Raw genomic sequence first — 23,252 nt, forward strand, 5'->3', positions numbered from 1 at the left:
AAAGGACTTGTATGCATGTATGTAAGCATAACCCATGGACACAGACAGTAGGGGGATAAAGGCATGTGCTGGGGGGTGGGAATGGCTGGGAAGAGGTCAATAGGGGGAAAAGGAGACTCATGTAATACTTTAAACAATAAAGAATTTAAATTAAAAAAAGAAGCCCTTTGCTGTGTTATCTTGAACAAACTATTTAAACACCCTGGCTTAATAATACTGCTATTAAATGAGAAAATTCAAAGAACATAGCACAGGCTTTAGCCTTTATTAAATGTTCAAAAACACGTTAATTTCCCCTCTACTAATTTTGTATTCCTTATCCTTCCCTATGAGATAAAAAGAAAAAGTCATATGCAGACCATTTAGGTGATTAAAAAGCATAGATCACTTCATGACCTATAATCTTATTGGATTCCATGCCAAAGGGACTTTGCATCCAACTCTGATCATTTTAATCTCTTTGGCCTTTTCTGCATGATTGGTTTTTTCAGACTGCAAATCAACCAGTATGTCCTAATAGATGTAGCATGGGCCTAAAGAATTATTATTGACTAATATTCCCAGAAATGGAAATTAGGGAAACTTTCCTGTGGGCATCAACTTCTGGGCGAGTTTCTAGACACTTTGAAAGCTTTTCAATCTCCACATACAGAACTGAATCCAAAGTCTATTTATCTGCCATCTCTCCATTATTGTGCAGAGATTTAGCAAAGCACTATAACTCTGTAGCACTCTCTTAACTAAAGATTTCAAGATTTCCACATGGCCATTATGGAAGAACTAGAGGTCTGGTACATAGATTCGTGCACCGGTGGGTTCTCCCAGCCTGGCCTGCAGAGATCGGGCCAAAACTGGCTCTCCAACATCCCCCAAGAGGTCCTGGATTGCAAGAGGGCGGTTCTCGGGTGATGCATCCCAGAATCAGGCTCCCTCCTCTCTGGTTCTGTGTGTGTCACCTGAGAACCACAGCTGCCAATTCACCACAGCTTGGCAGCTCCTGCGCTGAGCATCTGCCCCGTGGTGGCCAGTGCGTGTCATAGCTACTGGCTGGTTGGCCGGTCACTTAGGCTTTTATATATATAGATTTCTTTGGCCTCTATTGGCTTCCACATCTTCCTGAAAGTCCAACATGGTCTTTCTGAGGATAGTGCCATCACAGCTCCAAAATCCTGTTAAATTAACTAAATTGCTAGAACAGAATTCTTTCCAGTGGTGGTCATGGTTAGCATATAACTTCAATGTTTTTCTGTTGATGAATATATCTAATTTTAATATTTCTACCTAACTTTCAAGCTCTTCTATCAAGGAACTTTATCTACTCCATCTTCCCTTACTCCCAAACACCTACTGCACACAATCTGTTACTGCTGAGCCGCTTTGTCGTTACCAAAATGTAACCTTTTCCTGAAATGCTCTCTAAACTCCTAATGGATCCCAAATCATTTCTTGTTATCAAGGTCAAGTTGGAATCATCTGTCTATAAAAGCTTTATGATTAGTCCAGCCTGTGTGATTATGAGTTTCTTACATCCCCCAACTATACCCCCAAAATTTTATGATTGGACTGAGAATGTTTTTGCTTGGATACATTACTTTCCTGAAAGCCAAGCTTTCTCTCCTTGTGACCCCCATCAACCATGTCTCTTTGTATCCACATTTTATGCTTGGAAGAGGTGTTGTGAATAGGAGCAAGGCATAATGAGAAGATGGAGAGAATGATTTGAAATGACTTAATTCTTTAAATTTTTTTGCCTATTTTCTAAGATTGTAAGGAACTGAATTTCATGAGATTTGATGCAACTTACTCAGCTACAGGCTGATCTACTTTAGGGCCATTGTAATTGAATATGGCACCAAACGAGAGAAAGGGATGAATATTTCTGCTACCTCTGCATAAAATTAAGAAGAATTTTCACTTTGTAGCCATCAAGGTCCAGGCAAATGCCACGCTCAAATGGGGATAATTAATGAGTAGTCAGGAAATGAGCAGCAGGAGGAGAATTTATTTTGTAAAAAGTTGTGGTAGGGTTTCAGGAGAATTAAAATATGGTAAAACACCCTGCGACTTATCAATAGCAGCTAGCACCACCCTTAGTCAAAAGTCACCAATGAAGGGAGCCATTACTGGGAGAACAAGAGAGAGGGTGGGGGAGAGAGAGACGGGGGGGGGGGGGGGGATGGGAGAGAGAGAGAGAGAAAGAGAGAGATATTGCTGCTGGAGAGGGTGCACTTTGGTATAGAAGTCACAGCAACTTCCAGCCCTATTTGGAAGGATCAGAAAATAAAAATGCCAGCTGCATTTATCTCTCTCTAATTCTTGCCTATTCTCTCCTTTTGGACAAACCCGGAAGGAAACCAGAAGAAGAAAATTTCCCTGCTGCAGTCATTCTTAGGCAGAAAATGGGTGAAAAGGATGGACATTGAGTCCGAGGGCACATGGAGAGAGCCCAGCAGAGGCAGCCTGCTTTTATTAAAAGTTTTGAATGATCTAGAGAAGGGGTGTAGATAATGCAAACCAAAATACAACTGCCCAAAGAAATGTCTTTGCAACTCTAGTAGCTAGGGGAAAATTATAGATTTAACATATGCATAGTTGAAAAATTGGGGTGTGAAAATGGGAAAGATTTTAACCACATGAATGCGAGTATTAACATCATTAGCTTAGTGGATTTTTTAATTTTCCTCGTGACATAGTTATTCTTCTAAAAACCATGACAGCTTCTCCTCTGTGTGTACATCCTCTGAATCCACTAGTAAAAATTATTCTTGTGAAAAAAGAAAAATTGCACTGTCATCTTTTAAGTACTGTAATGTAATACAAGATATTCTAATCACTGCATCTAATCAACATAGTAAATCACTTTATATCTTCATGTTATTATTGAACCCTTGATTATAATTGTCCTATATTGGCAGTGCTCCTTAAAGCAAAGAGGTAAGGAAACCCATCACCCAGAAGAAACAAGCTCTCCGTGCTAACTTCTTATCAAAAAGCAGATGCAGATATTTTGTCATCAGTCAGATGTCTAGCGATGCTGTCAGCCAGTGAGGCTATTTCAGCATTGCAGCAAAGGAGGCTTTTGTCCTGATCACTTGCAGACTCGTCATTCCATCTATTTCATTATTTGAGTGTCTCACAAAGATCATACATGGAAATTCAAAACAAGAGAGCAATTTATCCTTTGTGTGTATGTCAGTGTATATGCAAGTATATTTGTTCAATTTTTGAGTCCTCCCTTTGTATGACAGTCTGACATTCTTTTCTGCCCCTTCCTCTTTAATGCAAAGATTCTCACATGCTGACATGTATGGAGAATTCACACAAGCCTAGAGGCAGGCACGGGCTCCCATCTCTGGAACTATTCCAGTCCACCTCCTATTCCAGCCAATTCTCCTCAAATTACCTCCCTCTCCAGTTCCAGGTGATTCTGGATGCTTCCTCTATTGCAGTGCTATGGGCCCACTTTGCACATGAGCCTTTGGATCAGCTTCTATTTTGTCTCTCGTTTTACATTGTCCTGGCACCATGGAGGGATGATGATGGCACAGTCTTGGTGCTAGCTGAATCCACCCCCGGACACACTCACCTCTGCCTGCTCTGCCTAACTCTCCACTAGGGGAAACCGATTTGAAATAATAGGGGAAAATAATAGTGAAGGTCAAGAAATTGCCTCTCTGGGAGTTTCAGTCATAAAATAAAAGCATTAAATTTTCAACAAAATTGTCTAAGTTACTTACCCATTTACATAAGCCTGAAATCTACTTTCTTAGTTAGATTACTGATATCATGTTGGATACCTGACTTACCCCCCTGAAAAATATTTATTTCATAAAAATACATATAGTTTAAAATAGCAAATAGTATTCAAAGACTTATAATGAAAGATAGGAGCCTCTGCCCCAATCTTTCTCATTCCTGGTCCTACTCATTATTCACTAAATATTCAATACCATGAGTTATTTCCACTACCAGCAACCTTGATATTTCTAAGTAAGTTACTTATACTGCCGTTTGTACATTTGTCACCCTTAGGAATTATCTACTGTCTTTCAACCAAAAAAATATAAGATTTATCACTCCTTTACCTCTTTTTCCTCACCACTTGTGTTTGCTAAACTTTCCAAAACAGTTCTAGCACAATGCTTTAAATTTCCATCATATCTGAACAGCATACTATATGTGATTGCATTTCCTTCCATTACATTTTTTCTTGGAGTTAAAAAGCCTAATTTATAACTTCTCATACACTAATCGATTGAATTGAAGGGGAATTGGATCCTATTTCCAGAATTATCAACATGTATTATTGTTCACTAGTTACTCAACTTCATTGGGCTTTACTTTCATTACCTTAAAAAAGCAACACATTTCTTTTAACTCTAAACCAGTATTTGACGAGCCTATCTTGTATTCTACCCTGCGCTACTTGTTCAGAACTTGCCATAGGTAGTCAGCGTCTAGCACAATAGTTGAGTAAATTATTCCATTTAAGGTATTTTAAAGTCATTTTAAAGAAAATGTTTCTCAATAGTTTTCCCAATTTGCTCCTGTAATCATAGTAATTCACTATACTTATTTACAGGAGTCAGCTAAAAATGCCTCGTATGTAATCCATTATCATCTCCAGCCTGATGTGCTTCCCGTTTACATTCTATTCAAACCCCGCCCCTGTTACTGCTGAGGCCCTGGATAGGGGCTTCTCCCCATAAGGAACTGTCCGCTTCACTCAAGAAAGCCAAAGCCCTGGCAGGGGAACCTCTTGCCCCAAGTCACAGAGCAGTAACCGGCAGAGTTGGATTCCTGCTTAAATTATAAGTTAGCCCAACAGGAAAACGTTTTTGATCCCAGAGCTCCCAACCCCAGGGGAGGGAGTGGCTGGCAGGTCTCAGAGCAGTGCCTTGGGATTCATTGCAAGTCTCAAAGGACAGATGGTGATTGTTCCTAATCAATGACAACTTTCCTTTTGTTGGTGAAAGCACCCATTAAGCCTCCTCTACAAAAGCAAAACCGTAAAAGCCAATCTCAGCTTTTCCTCTACCTCATCCCTGTCCCCTCCTTTGCCACAAAAAGCTCACCCACTGCCAGCAAGCCCCTTTCTAGATCAGTCACCTTTCCCAGGAATAAACTAAGGTCATTCAAAGATCACCTGTGATGTCACTGTCCCATTGGTGACTGCTAGGCCAGCCCAAGTGGAGTGGGTAACAGCTGAGATTGTAGCTTTGGTCTGAGGCCTATACGGGTATTTCTGTGTTGCTTTTTACAGCTGTATGTCTGGGCCCTCTCATCCTTAGCTTCCTCACCTATAAAACACTTGTCATAGAGCTTTGCAGTGGGCAGCACATGAGAAGGGTGGGAAGGGCTAGCAGGTGCCTGGGAGTCAGCAAAGAGCAGCGCAGACCCTCTCCCTTTCCTACGTGTTAAAATGACCACTCACCCGGTGCATTCTTCATTTTGTTAAAGCAAGGAAGAAGGTTTCATCCAAGGCTCTGCCCCTTTCTTGACCCCTGCTATCTCCTCACCCACTGTCTGCTGCCAAGCGTCAATAATACTGTTGGTTTTCCTTCTCTGCACAGAGATGGTGGAGGCAGGAGCAGAGAGCTTCCCCAGGCACACTACACTGAGCTAATACATCGCCCAGGCAGAGCCCTGTTCTGTTGAGAAAGCATTTCCAGAACCTGAAGTAGCTGTAAAACCCACACACAAAAAAAAATTCCAGGGTCACTAGCACCCCCTAGAGAGTGGCCAGGAGAACAGTAAAATGATTAAAGTCTCGGGTGCATCTCCAAATACAGCGCCACATGAACAGCAGCATCTCAGACAGAGTCTGGCTAACCTGGAGGTGACAGCTGCCTGGCTTCCCTTCCCTTTCCTGGCTGTGTAAATCCGGGCACCGTTGTTACTGTGGCTGAGAAGGCTGGGCAGTTTGGTGGATGAAAAATGAGAGTGGGAGTGAGATACGTTAACTTCTCTTGCACAAGTCTGAAGGCCTGTGCCTTTTCCTGAACAAAATCACATTTACACCAGCAGCATGGTGGGCATTGAAAGTAGTCTTTGGAGTTAGACGTCCTGGGTGGATATATTCTGATTATACTACTTAATTGGTTCTCTCATTTGGCAAATTATTGGACTTTGATTTTTCTCACAGTGTAATATGAGGATAATAATAGCAGTTAATTTCATAGAATTGTTTTAAGCTAAATAAAATAATACATGTGCGGTGCTTAGAATAGTGCCTGACAAATAGTGTGTACCCAATAAGTGTTGTATTTACTCTCCTGGCAGCAAATTACCCTTATCCCTGAGCAAGAAGCACTGACTTTCAAATCCACTTATCTGTGATTCTGTAAGTCACCTCTGGTACGACTGCTTCCCAACTAGCACTCCTGTGATCCTGAAGGCCCCCTCCCTTCTATGCCTTTCATCCTTAGAGACCCCTGATGTTTAAAGTTATGTGTATCTTCTTTTCTGAGCAATCAATATCCATTACAAATAGCTCACGATTGCAGCTTTTCCTGGAGAAAGATGTTAATGGATTCCATCCAGGCCACAAGACAGTCACTTCCCTACCTAACCTAACGGCTCCTGAGTCCCCTAAAAGCCTGACCTCCATTAGAAAGTGATCAGGAAGCTTCCAATAAGCTCAGGAATCTATTCAATATTTCTCATTCCCTGTTGAGACATCAACTGTCATCAACAGTCCACCACAAAGTCATATAAGTCAAGCAGGCTGTGGCTTTTCCTGGCATTTACTATCCCTTATGTGTCCCTGGGGAAAGAGGGAGCCCTTCAGGTTTCCATGGCAGCAGTGGTTCATTTCCTGGTCTTCAAAAAAAGTAGATAATCAGATAATATAAAATAAAATAATAATAATAAAAAACACTAAAAAAAACCTCCCAAAACTAGACACCCATAAAGTAGTTTTCAAAAGATGGGATCATTTTAGGGCTGTTGGCAAATCAACTTTAAGAAGACTGGACTTCAAAACGCGAGTGAGTCACATTTGTCTGTCCAGTTTAAAATCTCCATTCAAAGCTTTCAGGTGCCAGCCCAGCTCCCCTCTGTGTAGGAAGGAGTATGGTCCCTGTTTGTGTACTTCAAGTCTCAACCCTGGCAGAGAAGAAACTGGTGTGCAGCAAAATCCCCCCAGACTTACATTTTTAGTAACGAGAAACAGGAGTTTAGCAAATTTCTTAGTAAGTTTATTTAAAGTCATGATTCTGAAGGTCTAGGGTTGTCTGACAAAGGGATGAAATCATGGAATTTTCTAGCTCACAGATTTAGTTTACTAGACCGCCATCTAGTGGTCTTTGTAGGAACTTCACTGATAGACAGTCCTACACATTTGCATGCTAATAAGGGAATGCTTACCTTTCTTTAGAACAGGGGTCCTCAAACTACGGGCCCGCGGGGCCACATGCAAATACAAATATTGTATTTGTTCCCGTTTTGTTTTTTTACTTCAAAATAAGATATGTGCAGTGTGCATAGGAAGTTGTTCATAGTTTTTTTTAAAACTATAGTCCGGCCCTCCAACGGTCTGAGGGACAGTGAACTGGCTCCCTGTTTAAAAAGTTTGAGGACTCCTGCTTTAGAATATCACTACCCAGTTTTAGTGCAACCAATGCACTAAAATTCCACAACCATCTATCAGGACAGTAGCTTTAAGAAAAAGGCAAAATGGCTATGCGGAGCTTGTTGATATTTGATAATAATCAATGCTTTATTGGAAATGCTAGTTTTGTTTTAGGTCACCATCACTGTATTCCTGGCAGAACTGACATAAAAATATACTTGCTACTCCTTGACCCAATAGCATATAGATGATATGCAGTAATAAATACAGGTTGTGATTTATTTTTCTGAGTATTTATTTTTAAGAGTTTACTTGAGCAAAAATGAATTCGAATCAGGCAGTGCCAAACAGGAATTGGCCAGGAGCATAAGGGAGACATTTCCCCTTTTCTTCTGAGTGTTCTTTTAAATGACTTGCCTGAACTTCAACTGCAGAACCTTGCCCACTCTGCCCCCTGAAATATACAGCTGGTGTCTCTGCTCGGGTTTTAATTCATATTTTTATATTTCATACTGTTTTGCTATTGGTTGCCCTGGATCTGCATGGCTCAGTAGCCAGTGATTAGAGCAAAGATTTTGTTCAAACTCCCCGAGCTGGTAAAGCTTCTGCCCTTGGCCATTGATCTGCATATATGTTGAGGAACACAGTCAAAATTCACTCAGCTTTCACCCCTGTCTGTGATTTTACTCTCTGTGATGCTAGGGGAGTGCTCACCCCTACGAAGGTCTTTCTCCAGTCAGCAAGGGGGGTGTAGATAGCTGCTCAAACCTGCCATTCTGCTTTTCCCAGGTCTCCTGCCCCCATTCTGTTTTGAGCCGATCCACTCCTCACTGTTGCTGAGACTTTGTTTTCTGTAGGCACTTTTGCTGATAATTATTTGAGATCCTCCTCCTCACCCAAATCCAGCTCATTGAATGTCCTTACAATGTGTAAATGCAAAACTAGATAAGAAGTCCTGGAAGGGGCAGTGTGTGTATGGGCCCTGAAGCTCAAGCTTCATTAGGTTCCAGATAAATCGCCTCTGCCCCAGGCAGAGAGCACTTGACCCAGCTGCAGAGGAGAGCCGGATGCTAGGACACCACATCCAGGGCTGTCAGAGGTTCAGTCTTAGTGTAGGCAGAACCAGCATCAGGAAGAGTTCTCAAACTGTGCATGGGTCAGGGCAGCAAGAAGTTCATGGGTCTAAGGTGGAAGACAGAGGTACTTACACTGCAGGTTGGGCAGGTCTGTCCATTCACAGTAGGAGTTCTGTCAGCAATTGTGGGTTCAAGGGAAAGAATTCAAACCCCTGGAGGTGGCAAGGGCCAGAAATATTAAGATTATGAAATCATAACTGGTCCATAACCAGAGACAGAATTGGGCCTCCAAGGGGACCATTGGTAGGGAGAAGGTTGAAAGTGCTTCCTAAGCTATAAACAGTATTAGAAGGAAAAGGTCCCTATGAAACAGAGCAGGTAGTGGCAACATTTGAAAGGGGTGCAGATAACATCTGTAAGGGATAGAAAACACAGTATGGGCAAGCACGAGGAGCACTACCTAAAACGGAAAGGTTCTTAGCTACCAGAAGGCCCTGGGGTTATCTGAAGAGAAGGAAGCAGGTTAAAAGTTTAGAGTGATTAGGCAGGAAGCAACGAGGCAGGACGATTTAGGGAGCATCAGAAGGCTATCCTTTTACAGGGGGAATAAGATGTCATCAAAATGTATACTGTTCAGCAACATGTGTATTGTTCAGGTGAATATGAGTCTCTGACTGTCCCTTCATTTTGATTACCAGAGGATTATTGTTTGCTAGCATATATGAGGTTTTATATTTTATATGGAATTTCTCTTTTTTCATAAATTTACATAAATATGTAAATTAGCATCTTCTGCTTTAAGTACATATTTATCAATATTCTTTCTAAAGGGATGGTTTTAATTAGAACAACAAATCCTTAATCAACTGCCTAGGTATAAAGTGCTGAGTCACTGCTGTCTGATCTCCACTCCTTTCTCTCATCAACCAGTCAGCATAGCAACAAAATCTCACCAAGCACAACCAGCCTTCTTCCTTGATTTGCAGCATTTATTTAATGGAATCATAAAATTTGCAGTTAGCACTTGAAAACTTTATTTTAAGGAATGAAAAAGAATTGGATGCAGCCTTAATAGCTAACGAAAAGACAAGAGAGAGCACAAGAGAGCACACTGAGAAGCACTGGTATCGGAAATAGCTGAAATCATTCCCAGGACAACCCCACTGGACTCAACTGACAGGGAGGAGTGGAGACAGCACAGAAATCACACGCTACGTGATCAAATCCATCCATTACAAGGATCTCACAAGCCCTTCATGGAAATCGCATTTCTTCTCTGCTGGAGTAAATTTTCTGAAATTCTTGTAACCCTCTGACTTCTCTTTCAGGTTCTAAGGAATTCTAAAGATTTGAGAATTTAAAAATTAAATTCTAGGAATTTAGGATTAATCGGGAACATTTCAAGTCCTCCAATGCTGCCAACACAATTTTAGGAATTATTCTGCAATTAGGGTGACTGTTCTGTCTCCTTTACTAAAAGGAAATAGTAAAACAGCCATCTACCTTTTAATTAGCACTGAATTTCTTGGCTTTCTGTGGGAGAGAATTTCACTTAACCCAGAATGAGGGGTAATCATGTCATGTTCAAATGACGGTAAGTACTTTCATACTCCCAAGGAACTAACCTTATATAAACACTTTTGTTTGGTTTTTTGCTTCTTAGACTCAGAGTTGTAATTTATTATCTTCAAGGTTTTGATTCCTTTTAAAGTAATTATCCTAACATTTTATAGGGAAATCCCAGAGCAAGGAGACTGTTTATATTGGCAGTAAGCTAAAGAGGATTTGAAAAACTATAGTAAGTTTTGTAGCATATGTCTACACTACAGGTTATGAATTCTACAGGCAAATATTACAGAAAGAAGTTGTTTCTCTTCAATGTTTTCTGTCTGGATAAAAAACATTTGAAAAACTACCAACATTTGTGTAGCAAAGATGGAGGGAAGGTTGTGAAGATCGTGCATCCAGCAGCCTCAACCTAGACTTGCGCAGCCATTTTGGATATCCAATTTCAAGCTCTAAATAGAAACATATGGTTAAAAATAAGTTGTTTTGGTAAAATCTATAAGCATGTACTATTTCAGTTACTTATTCATATCTACTAATTGCAATAATCTTTCTGGATATTGCTGTACTGCATTTATCGACATTTCCCAGCTCTCCTTAGCCAGGGCTAATTAAGCAGTTATTGTAAAATGAATGAGCCTATCACAAAAGAAAGAAAACCATTTAGTTTTTCATTAGAGGGAGCCAGTTTGCTTGCACTAGGAGTGCCTCTCTTCACACTCCAGCATGAGACAGGTTCGTCATTGTGAAGAGGCAGGGCAATTAGAAACATCCATTCTTTCCCATCCCAACAACAAAGGTATATTGGGCAGGATTTCTTGTAAGAATGCTTTGTGGCGGGTAGCTTCATATTAAACCAGTACACTGTAGACCAGTGATGGAGAACCTATGGCACGCGTGTCAGAGGTGAAACGCAAACTCATTATTTTGGTTGATTTTTCTTTGTTAAATGGCATTTAAATATATAAAATAAATATCAAAAATATAAGTCTTTGTTTTACTATGGTTGCAAATATCAAAAAATTTCTATATGTGACATGGCACCAGAGTTAAGTTAGGGTTTTTCAAAATGCTGACATGCCAAGCTCAAAAGATTTGCCATCACTGCTGTAGACACTCAACAAAAGTCAATGAAAGGACGAAAGAAGGAAAGAAAACAAAGACTCTGAAATGTAGCCAAATAGTCTTAATTTTGTCTCCCTTTGATAATTTTGTCTCCCTCCACAATTTTGGTAAATTTTCTAACACAGAGATAAATTTTCTAACATACACAAAAGTGAAGTTCTGCCTCAGATATAGTCAGTTATCGATTTGGTAAGTGAAAACTTTGATAAACCAATCATGAAAAAACAAACAAACAAACAAAAACAAACCTTTACCACTAGAAATGATATCTTTTCTGTGATTGCCAGTACTGTTATGTCCTTTAAAATACTTCGTGAGAGCTCATGAGTTTGTATACACTGGCCAAGAAAAAGTTTGAGAAGAAAGTTTTGTTTTTGTCATTACATTTTGAAACTCTGACACTTGAATTCTAGCTCGCTCTTTTGGTCAGGCTGAAACTCTTGAATGAAAGCATGCCCTGCTCGATTATCCTAGAAATGTCAGCATATCAGAGGAAACAATGTCAACCATCCTGTTCTTCTATTCTTTTGGTAGGAGCAGAGGATGTTCCTAGTCAGTCAATGAGTATGTAAAGAACACCAAAGGACGCTAGCCTTTGAAAAACATAAACAGGGGGTAGGGGGAGGTACCATCTGTCTTGGGAGCCTACCATTTTGGCATGTGGATTGGAATCTTCAAGTCCTCTTAACTCTCTACTTGCAGGTTTCTATAATAAATAAATGTTGTGTCAGGAACTGCATCAGATATTATACATAGAGACACATGCACATGTGCACAGACACACGCAGATGACATCTTCCTGATTCATGAAAAATCTAAGATGGTTTGTAAATTCCTATGGGATAGGATGGGGAAGACAATTCTGGTTAAGTGAAGAAACTATTTTTCCTTGTAAACCTTGTGAATCTCTCCAACAATATATTTGGTAAGAGAATTCCAAATATTTCTCAAGATCTTTCATTCAAAAAGTATATCTATTGAAATTCCAGTAAAACCAGCTTATGAAAAGGACTGTACTGATTTTATGTGCAGCATCTTCTTAGATCATCTTGTGTGATAGGCAGATTCTGTGGAAGTATAGACAGAAAACTATCTTTTTTTTTTTTCATTTGTGTTTTTTTATTGGTTTCAGAGAGAGAAAGGGAGAGGGAGAGAGAGAAACATCAATGATGAGAGATATTCATCCATAATCTGCCCCCTGAATGCCCCCTCCTGGGGAACTAGCTGGAAATCTGACCGGGAATGGAACTGTGACCTCATGGTTCATGGGTTGATGCTCAACCACTGCACCACACCAGCCAGGCTGAACACTATCTTAATCACATCCTTTTAGCTAGGAATAAAGATGACATAATGATAATTGCTAATTTACAAGAAACATACAATTGAGAGTCTTGGTGCTTTCAGCACCTCATTCTCAGTAAGAAGCATCCTGCTCTGTGATCTTGAGGATATTGAGGATATAGAGGTAGAAACAGACACCAACGTATCGGGTGATCTTAGAAAGCCTGGAATATTCTTTTTTTGACTTACTCTCTAAAGCATGAGTGTGCTAATTTGGCTAAATTGTTTCTCATCAATACTGGGTCTTGCCATTCTCTCCCTCCCCATATGTAGATTGAAGGCTTGGTGGTATGAAATTATGTTAAACTGTTCTGCATCTTCTACCTCATTTAGATTTAGGGCTACTTCCACTTCAAACATATATTAATTAACTTTTTAAGTTAATCAATTATTGCAAATGAAATTTTCTCACGTGTAGGGGATGAATATCAGGTAAGATTGGCTCAGCCCTGGTTTGCAGCTCATCACCGAAGTATCCTTTATTCTCCACTCCCAGTCTGTCTTGAGGTGGGCTGTGAAAAAGGAAGTGGAACAGTGATACACAATAGGGAATACAAGATAGTGATACAAGATAAGGGATACAAGATAGTGGTTAATATTAAACCAAGAAGGAGCTTTTTAAAAGATGGATACTCCGCTTACACCCTCTAACAATTAAATAAGAGGGAGACATCAAAATTAGGATTAAAAAAAAACCAAAACAACAACCCTGTAATTTCAATGTGCCATCAAGTTTGGGAACTATTGGGATAAACATTGGGATTAGAACTTGATATACGGCTTCTCTTACTTGGTCTTTAATAAGAGGCTATATTTTGCCTCCATCAAGTACCTCTCTATGGACACAAAGTCAATATATTCTCAGTAATTGTCTTCTTCAACACATAGGGAAGACAGACATACCTCTGAACTTGCTTCAATTTAATACAGTTTAGGTAGCGAATTAAAAATGCGATTCCCCCAATACCGATGATACCCAGGACAAGGACTACAACCAGGATGGAGATATCTGGAATGGTAAATAATGAACAACATAAACTGATGAACAAAAACAGATCCAAAGACAGAGAAACATCGATCAGACCGTCAAACCTCAGAGGGAAGGTAGGGGAGGGTAGGGGTAAGGTGGAGAGATCAACCAAAGGGCTTGTATGCATGCATATAAGCCTAACCAATGGACACAGACAACAGTGGGGTGGGACATGAGTGGGGGGAGGGGTTGGGGAGTAATGGGGGGATAAGGACACATATTAATACCTTAATCAATAAAGAAATTTAAAAAAAGGAAACAACAATAAACAAACAACCATGAGCTTCGACCCAGATTTAAACTTTAGGACAGTAGAATATTAACATTTAACTGAGCTGTTACAAACCAGTCTCTATTCCTTAAAATACTTTGATTTTCCCTCCCCACAATTTTTAAATTTTAAAGGAAAAGGCCATAATATTATACAAATTACCATCTATGTTAGCAATGAACACTCCTTATGTTTAAGGGAACCACAATCAGCAGAAAAGTTTTGATTTTCAGTTATTAACAGATTATAGAAAAAGCCTTTTTGGGTAATGGGCTCTTAGAAGACCTAATGCAAATTTAGAAGAAGATACATTAATTCTAAAAAGCAATGGGAGTACATTCAAATGTGAGTATTTAAACATGTGAAAAAAGACCATACAAATACATGCAGAAACACAACATATATGTAGTAGACTCAGAAATTAAGAAAAAAGCTTTTTCACTGGCTAGGCTTTTGATATATGCAGGATAGTATATTCTAGGATGCTCACTGGTAACATTTAAGGATTCTTCCCATTCCACAATTATCTCTTCTTCCTCACATTGGCACTGGACCTCACTGCCATCCACCTAAAAGAACAGTCAATCATAATTTTATCAAATTACTGGCATAAGCTGTGTTTTGCACTTCACTTAGTTTAATGCTAGCTAGTTCTACATCACACACACACTTTTACTGATTAATTAAACTGTATACTAAAATCAATTTTTAAAAGAAATAAGCAAACAAAATACAAGAATCAGCCACCCTTGAAGAAGATGTTTGAGCAAGAGAATGATTCCAAAAGCTTAAAACCAGATTAACAAGATGGCTTGAGTTATCTTTCCAGAAGGCATCAATTGTATTAAAGGAACAGCCCTTGCTAAAGTTGAATATATCACAGCCAAGGAACAGACTCTAACTAGGCTTAATAATAACGAGGTTATAGTAATGTGGGATAAAAGTGAGGGAACTATGTTTAGTTCATCGTGTAATAGTTAAGAACATACACTCTTTCTGTGTTTAAATATCAACTTTTCCGTTCACAAAAACCAAGTTTAACTTGTCCTCCATTCGTAAAAGTAGGCTTAGGAATGGGACTCACCTTTTCAGTTGTTATGAAGTTTTAAAATTTTACACATATATGTGTATATATGTATTACTTTAAAGAGTACCTGGTATATATACAACTCTCTATATAAATGTTACTGATTAATTGGGCTTAGGAAAGATGTTACCCACAAACATGACTGCTAGGCACTGCTATTATTGAATAGTATTGAGTAAAAAAAATATATAATGATTTGTTGTTTTTTTCAAAAGCTTTAGGCAAATGTTGGCATGATGTAATTTAAATATAAGTGATATTATGATGGATCCAACATTAAACTGTAGGTGTCCATCTCTTTCTATGAATTCTGCCTGGTACTGAGTTTTCATTTTATGCATTCCTCAGCTCAAAGACATTTTATGTGCTTAAGTACTGGGTTTCTAAATTACCAGTCTAATAATAAAACAAATACTTGCAATATTGGCAATATGTATATGTAATATCTGGTTTGGCTCTTTGGATCAATTTTATTTATTATATGTGAAAAACAGTTCCCAAATGTACACTTGATTTCAAAATCACTATACAAACATGTGCATGAGTATACACACTCACACACACACACACACACACACACACACACACACACACACACAGGCCCAGGAATAAGTCCTATGTCAATAAATGTCTGGTAAGACATTACTTTAAAAAGGAGTCAAATCTTACAGCATTTTCATTGCACTGAAAGGAGCAATTAGTTGAATTGTAGAACTTCTCAAAATTCACACATTCACCATTGATGCACACCTAGAAATAAAACCAAGATACATTGGAATTACTTATTCTTAGAATTTACATATTTTTTTCTATTATAAATAATCACAGGTAGAATATTCTGTATAATATGAAATTTTCTGTAAAGATTTGATGGGCATCTATATATATATATATAAAAGGCTAATATGCAAAGTGTCCCTTTGGGAGTTCGAGTGGGAGACCGGGAGACCAAGAGTTCGATTGCTCACTATGACATGCACTATCACCAGGGGGTGGCGCGGAATATGGCGGGTGACCAGGAGTGGTGGCAGGTCACTGAGGGAGCAAGGGAAGGAGGAGGCGGGGAGGTGGGGTGGGGAGGTGGGGAATCTGATCAGCTCTGATCGCTGGCCAGACCTAGGGATCATACCCATGCATGAATTTCGTGTACTGGGCCTCTAGTTAGAAAATAATGTACTGTGCATTCAAATATTGTTGTACACAAACTTTTTAATTATTAAAATGTCTGTGTCATTAATTCTTCAAACATTAATCTGCATGTGTTTTTGGGGTCATATCCAGAAAATCATCGCCAAGACCATGTCAGTTAACTTTCCTCTATGTTTTTCTCCAGGTGTTATGGTGTTTCATCCCTGACATTTATGTGTTTAATTCATTTTGAGTTAATCTTTGCTCATATCCTAACATAAGTGTCCAATTTCATCCTTCTGCATGTGAATATCTGTTATTCACAACATCATTTATTAAAGAGACTGTACTTTCCCCATTGTATGTACTTGGTGCCTTTGTCAAAGGTTAGTTGGCTGGATATGCACAGATTTGTTTCTCAGCTCTATTCTGTTCCATCGGTCTAGATGTCCATTTTTATGCCACCACCATGTTGTGTAAATTACTACATAGTTTGGGATAATATGCTTCTAGTTTTGTTCTTTACTCAAAATTGCTTTGCTTATTTTGAATCTTTGTGGTTCATACAAATTTTAGAATTGTTTTTTCCTATTTCTGTAGAGAATACTATTGGGGTTTTGGTAGGAATTGCATGGAACCTGCAGATCATTTTGGGTAGTATGTTATTATAATAGCATTAATTCTTCCAATTTATGGACACAGAATATCTTTCAATTTATTTGTGACTTCAATTTTTTTTTTCATCAAAGTCACATTTTTCAGTGTATAGATTTCACCTCCTTGGTTAAAAATATTTTAAAGTATTTTATTGTTTTTAATGATATTGTAAGTGGGAGAGTTTTCTTAATTTCTTTTTCAGATAGTTTATTTTCATTTTTGTTGACTTCATTGTGTGAAGGTAAGTATAAATGTCCTCTCTTTCTATGAATTGTTCCTGGTACTGAGTTTTTATTTTATGCATTCCTCAGCTCAAGGAATTATATTTTACTTCTATTATGTTTTATTTATCTAAGAATTTCTAGATATCTCTATTAGATCTGGATTATATTTCTTAGAACTACATTTCTTGTTTTCATTTATTTTTTATTTTTTTGTTAATCCTCAATGGAGGATTTCTTTTTTTCAAAGAGAGTGGAAGAGAGGGGGAGAGACAGAGAGAGATAAACATGGATGTGAGAGACACATCGATTGGTTGCCTCTTACATGTCCCTGGACTAAGGCCAGGAATTGAGCCTACAACCCAGGTACATGCCCTTGACCAAAATCGAACCTGCAACCTTTTGGTCCATGGGCCAATGTTCTAACCACTGAACCAAACCAACTAGAGCTATTTTTAAAAATTTCTTTATCTAACTTTTCTGTGTTAAGAAGTTAAGCTTCTAATTTACTATTTTTACATAGTACATATTTGATGGTTTGCTGTTCAAATTACAAATAAACTAGTGACCATGATTTGTTTTGTACTTTGAAGACTGTGCTTATTAATTGCAAATTATAACATTTTAGGATTTAATATTCTTTTAAATTGTATTAAGTATAAATTTAACTTTTTTCAAAGAATTATCCTCTTTTTTTAATCTAATCTAATAAAAGAGAAACATACAAATTGACCATACCTCTGCTACACCCACAAGCCACGCCCACAAGCCAAGCCTACAAGCCAATCAGGAGTGAATATGCAAATTAAACCAACTAAAATGGCGGTGTCCATGGAGCTGGAGTGAGCAGGATGCTTGGGTTGCCCCCAGCAATGGAGGATGCCAAGCTTTCTGCCTGCCCTGTTAGCCCTGAGCTCCGCTCAAGGCTACAAAGTTTCAATTATAGAAGATAAATAAATCCCAGATACCTGCTTCCAGCCTGCAGCTGTGGCCAGCCTGAAAACAGTCATCAGCCTGTCACCCAGGCTGGCCAGGCACCCCAACAGGGACCCCCACAATGAAGGGGATGTGGGCAGCCTGAAAACAGCCCTCAGCCCCTCACCCAGGCTGGCCACACCCCCATGGGGTGAGGGTCCCCACTGGGGGGCTTGGCCAGCCTGCAAACAGCCATCAGCCCCTCACCTAGGCTGGCCAAACCCAAATGGAGTGAGGGTCCCCACTGGGGTTCTTGACCAGACTGCAAACAGCCATCAGCCGCTCATCCAGGCTGGTCAGGCACCCCAGTGAGGACCCCCACTCTGAAGGGGTGTGGCCCACTTGAAAATGGCCTCAGCCCCTCACCCAGGCTGGCCAGGCACCCCAGTGGGACCCCCCACCCTGAAGGGGCTGTGGCCAGCCTGAAAACAGCCCTCAGCCCCTCACCCAGGCTGGCCATACCCCCATGGGTGAGGATCCCCACTGTGGGGCTTGGACAGCCCACAAACAGCCATCAGCCCCTCACCCAGGCTGGCCAGGCACCTCAGTGGGGACCCCCAACCTGAAGGGGGTGTGGCCAGCCTGAAAATGGCCCTCAGCCCCTCACCCAGGCTGGCCATACCCCCATACCCCCATGGGTGAGGATCCCCACTGTGGGGCTTGGACAGCCCACAAACAGCCATCAGCCCCTCACCCAGGCTGGCCAGGCACCTCAGTGGGGACCCCCACCCTGAAGGGGGTGTGGCCAGCCTGAAAATGGCCCTCAGCCCCTCACCCAGGCTGGCCAGGCACCCCAGCGGGATCCCTACCCTGATCTGGGACACCCTTCAGGGCAAACCAGCTGGCCCCCACCCGTGAACCAGGTCTGTATCCTATATAATAAAAGGGTAATATGCAAATTGACCCTAACAGCAGAACCACTGGGAATGACTGGTCACTATGACACACACTGACCACCAGGGGGCAGATGCTCAATGCAGGAGCTGCCCCCTGGTGGTCAGTGCACTCCCACAGGGGGAGCTCTGCTCAGCCACAAGCCAGACTGATGGCTGCCAGCACAGCAATGATGGCGGGAGCCTCTCCCGCCTCTTCAGCAGTGCTAAGGATGTCTGACTGCAGCTTAGACCTGCTCCCGGCAGGCAAGTGGACATCCCCCAAGGGCTCCTGGGCTGCCAGAGGGATGTCTGACTGCCAGCTTAGGTCCAATCCCCCGGGTAGTGGGCCTAAGCCAGCAGGTGGACATCCCCCGAGGGGTCCCAGACTGCAAGAGGGCACAGACTGCCGGGCTGAGGGACCCACCCGAGTGCACAAATTTTTGTGCACTGGGCCTTTAGTATATATATGTTTCTTAGGGGACTGTAATCTCTGATTCTTCAGACTGGTCTCCACTATTCAATTATTTTATGCCTGTTGTTGTTTGTCCTCTTTGCTTATACTTATGGAACAGATTTTTAATATACAGTCATATGTCACTTGATAGAGATATGTACTGACAAATGTGTCATTAGGTGATTGTGTCGTTGTGCAAATATCATAGAGTGCATTTATGCAAACCTAGATGGTATAGCCTACTATACAGCTAGGCTGCATGATGTAGCTTGTTGCTCTTATGCTACAAGCCTGTATGTACAGCATACTGTAGACAATTATGACACAATGCTAACTATTTGTGTATCTAAACACAGAAAAGGTAGAAAAGTATTATATAAAAGATAAAATATGATAAGCCTGAAGAGGGCACTTACCATGAATGGAGTTTGCAGGACTGGAAGGTGTTCTGGCCAGAAAGTGAGTGGTGAGTGAAGGTGAAGGCCTAGGACATTGCCGCACACTACTGTAGACCTTATAAACAGTCTCACAATCCCTCCTGCTTCCTTCCAACAGTGTTGGAAAGAGAACATTGAAATGGTCAGTGCTGCTCCATGAACAGGGAAGTGGGCTGGATTGGTGGGAAAGATTGAGGGGAAACTGACTGGGAAAAGCATAGATCACCATAATAGTGACTGGCAGGATGGAGTGAAAGGTGATCTGAGGATATGGATAACTAGGAATAAGAAACTGAGATGAAGAGACAAAGGAACATAAAGGATAAGTATGGCAATACAGTTTTGTCTATTGGATGTTGGAGCAGTGGTCAGATTTTTGAACTTTGTAATATTCATAAGAAAAGAGGGTGTTTAACATAGAGAGGGTGTAGAACTGAGGACCCAATATTTTGACTTTGGAAATTTTTTTGTTGTTGTTCTATTGACCCTACCTGTCACAAAGGTCTCTGTTTGTCATTAAATTAATGCATACAGTAAAACTTATCTATACTTTCCGTCATTACAACCTGAAAATATTTCCACAGTACAGGGACAGGCTATCACAGAAAGTTTTTACTAAAGTGGCAATGGCACTTAATAGTTGTTAAAAGGGGAAGAGATTGATAAGTGCAGATTGGCAGTTACAGTACTCTGTCATGAGGCTGTAAAGTACAGGACAGGGAATATCTATCTACACTAATAAAAGAGAAAAATGGTAATTGGCGTACGACGATACCCTTTTCATTGGCTAATCAGGGCTATATGCAAATTAACTGCTAACTATGATTGGCAGTTAACTGCCAACTATGATTGGCAGTTAACTGCCAACTAAGATTGGAAGTTAACTGCCAACTAAGATTGGCAGTTAACTGCCAACAAGATGGAGGTTAATTTGCATATGTAGGCACAATGCAGGGAGGCGAAAGGGAAAGCAGGAAGAAGCCCCCTGCCACTGACAGTGATCGGAAACCCAGGGGGGAGCTAAGAGCTGGGGGGCAGGGCAAAGGCGGCCCTGGGGCCGCCTTTGCCCTGCCCCCCAGCCATGATCTGAGAATCAGGCGCCTTTGCTGCCCTGGCCAGTGATAGCAGGAAGTAGGGGTGGAGCCAGCAATGGGAGCTGGACACGGTTGAAGCTGGCAGTCCCGGGAGCTAGGGGTCCCTTGCCTGAGCCTAAAGCAGAGCCCATGATCACGGGGCCGCTGCAGCTGCGGGTCCCCACTGCCCGAGCTGGACGCCTCAGCCAGAGGCATTAGGCCTGGGCAGGGGCGGAGCCTGCAACCACGGGAAGCTGGGGGTCCCCTGCCCAGGCCTGACACCTCTGCCGGAGGCCTCAGGCCTGGTCAAGGGGCCGATCTGGTGATTGGTGATCGGAGGGTGATGAGGGTCAACTCCTCTGGCTGAGGCATCAGGCCTGGGTGGGGGGCGGAGCTGGGGATTGGGGGGATATGATGGTCCCCTTGCCCAGGCCTGAAGCCTGGGTCAGAGGCGTCAGGCTTGGGCAGGGGGTGGAGCAAGCGATCAGAGGGAGAAGGGGGTCCCCTGCCCAGGCATGATTCCTGGGCCAGAGGCCTCAGGCCTGGGTGGGGGCCAGAGCCAGTGATAGGGGGGGAGATGGGGATCCCATGCCCAGGCCTGACACCTCTGTCAGAGGCGTCAGGCCTGGGCAAGGGGCCGATCAGGTGATCAGAGGGTGATGGGGGTCTACGCCTCTGGCTGAGGCATCAGGTCTGGGCAAGGTGCAGAGCCAGCAATCGGAGGGGTCTGGGGGTCCCCTGCCCAGGCCTGACGCCTGGGCCAGAGGCATCAGGCCTGGGCTGGGGGCAGAACCAGTGATGGGGGGAAATGAGGGTCCCCTGCCCAGGCCTGACACCTCTGTCAGAGGCGTCAGGCCTGGGCAAGGGGCCGATCCTGCAATTGGAGGGTGATGGGGGTCAACGCCTGAGGGCTCCCAGTATGTGAGAGGGGGCAGGCTGGGCTGAGGGACACTGCCCCCCCCACACACACCCAGTGCACGAATTTCGTGCACCGGGCCCCTAGTATATATATATAAGCCTAAGCAACCGTTATTACCAAACAACTAGAATGACCGGAACGACTGAATGACCGGCAGGTAGCTAAGATGTGCACTGACCCAGACCTTGCTGCTGGGGTCCTGACAGCCCCGAATCTGGTTCACCCACACCCCGGACCCAGGCAGGAGGAAAGAGGGAGCCCAATTCTTTGCAGAATCAGCTGTTGGTTAGCTTGTTTCTGGGGTCCTGACAGCCCTGAATCTGGTTCACCTGCACCCCAGACCCAGACAAGGCGAGATGGCCTCAATCAGCCCTGATTTCCGGCCAGGCCTAGGGACCCCACTCATGCATAAATTCATGCACCAGGCCTCTAGTAGGCAATAATATTATAATAACTATGTATAGCGCCAGTTGAGTACTGGCAATATCGGGGGCACACTTTGCAAAGTATATATGATTATCTAACCACCATGCTGTACACCTGAAACTAATAGAAAATAAAATAAAAAATTTAAAAATGGGGAAAAATCACATTTCAAGAAAAAAATAATTATTACTGTAAGTTACTGTCTGTGGACCTGTGTCCTTGTACAGGATCTTATGTTCTCCACAGAGAATTTAGAGCAGTGTGCTCTGAAAAAAATCAAGCTACCTGGAGGGCTATAGTACCCTCTAAATGTGCAGTGCTGGGGGAACAAGCCCCTCTGTGCCAAAGGAAGTCAGTGGTGACAGGCTGGGATGTGATCTCTGCCCTCAAAATTGAGGTGCTGTCAGTGAGAGGCAATCTATTGCCACACCCTGCAGATATTTCTTCCATCAGAGAAAAAGACATCTTCTGAACATCTGTCCTTTCATTTCTTACAGAAAATTCAGTTCCATTATAATCTCATGGGATCACCATTGTATATACAGTCCATTGTTGACCCAAACGTTGTTGCGTAATACATGACTATACATGATTGAACACTGGGGAACATTGCCTTACAACCCATGGAGTTAAGTCTCAACTAGAGAGAAATAGTGAGATACTTATTTTAATTTGTCCACTTTTGTATGTTTAATAAAGGAAGAACTACAGAGAATTTTACAGCAATTCCTTTGTGTCAGAGTACAGACTAATCCCCTTTTCTTCCCTCTCCTCTCTCCTTCCCTCTCCACTCTGTTCTTCTCTTCTCTTCTCTTCTCTTCTCTTCTCTTCTCTTCTCTTCTCTTCTCTTCTCCTCTCCTCTCCTCTCCTCTCCTCTCCTCTCCTCTCCTCTCCTCTCCTCTCCCCTCCTCTCTCCTCCCTTTCCCTTCCCTTCCCTTCCCTTCCCTTCCCTTCCCTTCCCTTCCCTTCCCTTCCCTTCCCTTCCCTTTCTTTCCTTTCCTTTCCTTTTTATTAT

The 23,252-nt window shown here is 41.8% G+C and overlaps 1 protein-coding gene across 1 annotated transcript in view; it reads right to left on the reverse strand.

The window, feature by feature from the left end:
* Positions 1-9,903: 9,903 nt before the first annotated feature.
* The window catches only part of ADAM7 (ADAM metallopeptidase domain 7), a gene marked incomplete at both ends in the record, with an annotated part of 59,661 nt that continues 46,312 nt past the window's right edge, over positions 9,904-23,252 (reverse strand). Inside the window, 5 exons of the mRNA XM_081091308.1 lie at positions 9,904-9,990; positions 13,097-13,196; positions 13,588-13,693; positions 14,476-14,554; positions 15,742-15,822. Coding sequence (XP_080947434.1) covers positions 9,904-9,990; positions 13,097-13,196; positions 13,588-13,693; positions 14,476-14,554; positions 15,742-15,822 — 453 coding nt within the window. The remainder of the gene's footprint in view (positions 9,991-13,096; positions 13,197-13,587; positions 13,694-14,475; positions 14,555-15,741; positions 15,823-23,252) is intronic.

This window comes from Myotis nattereri (assembly GCF_964212035.1).
Source record: "Myotis nattereri genome assembly, chromosome: 5".
Taxonomy (NCBI): Eukaryota; Metazoa; Chordata; class Mammalia; order Chiroptera; family Vespertilionidae; genus Myotis; species Myotis nattereri.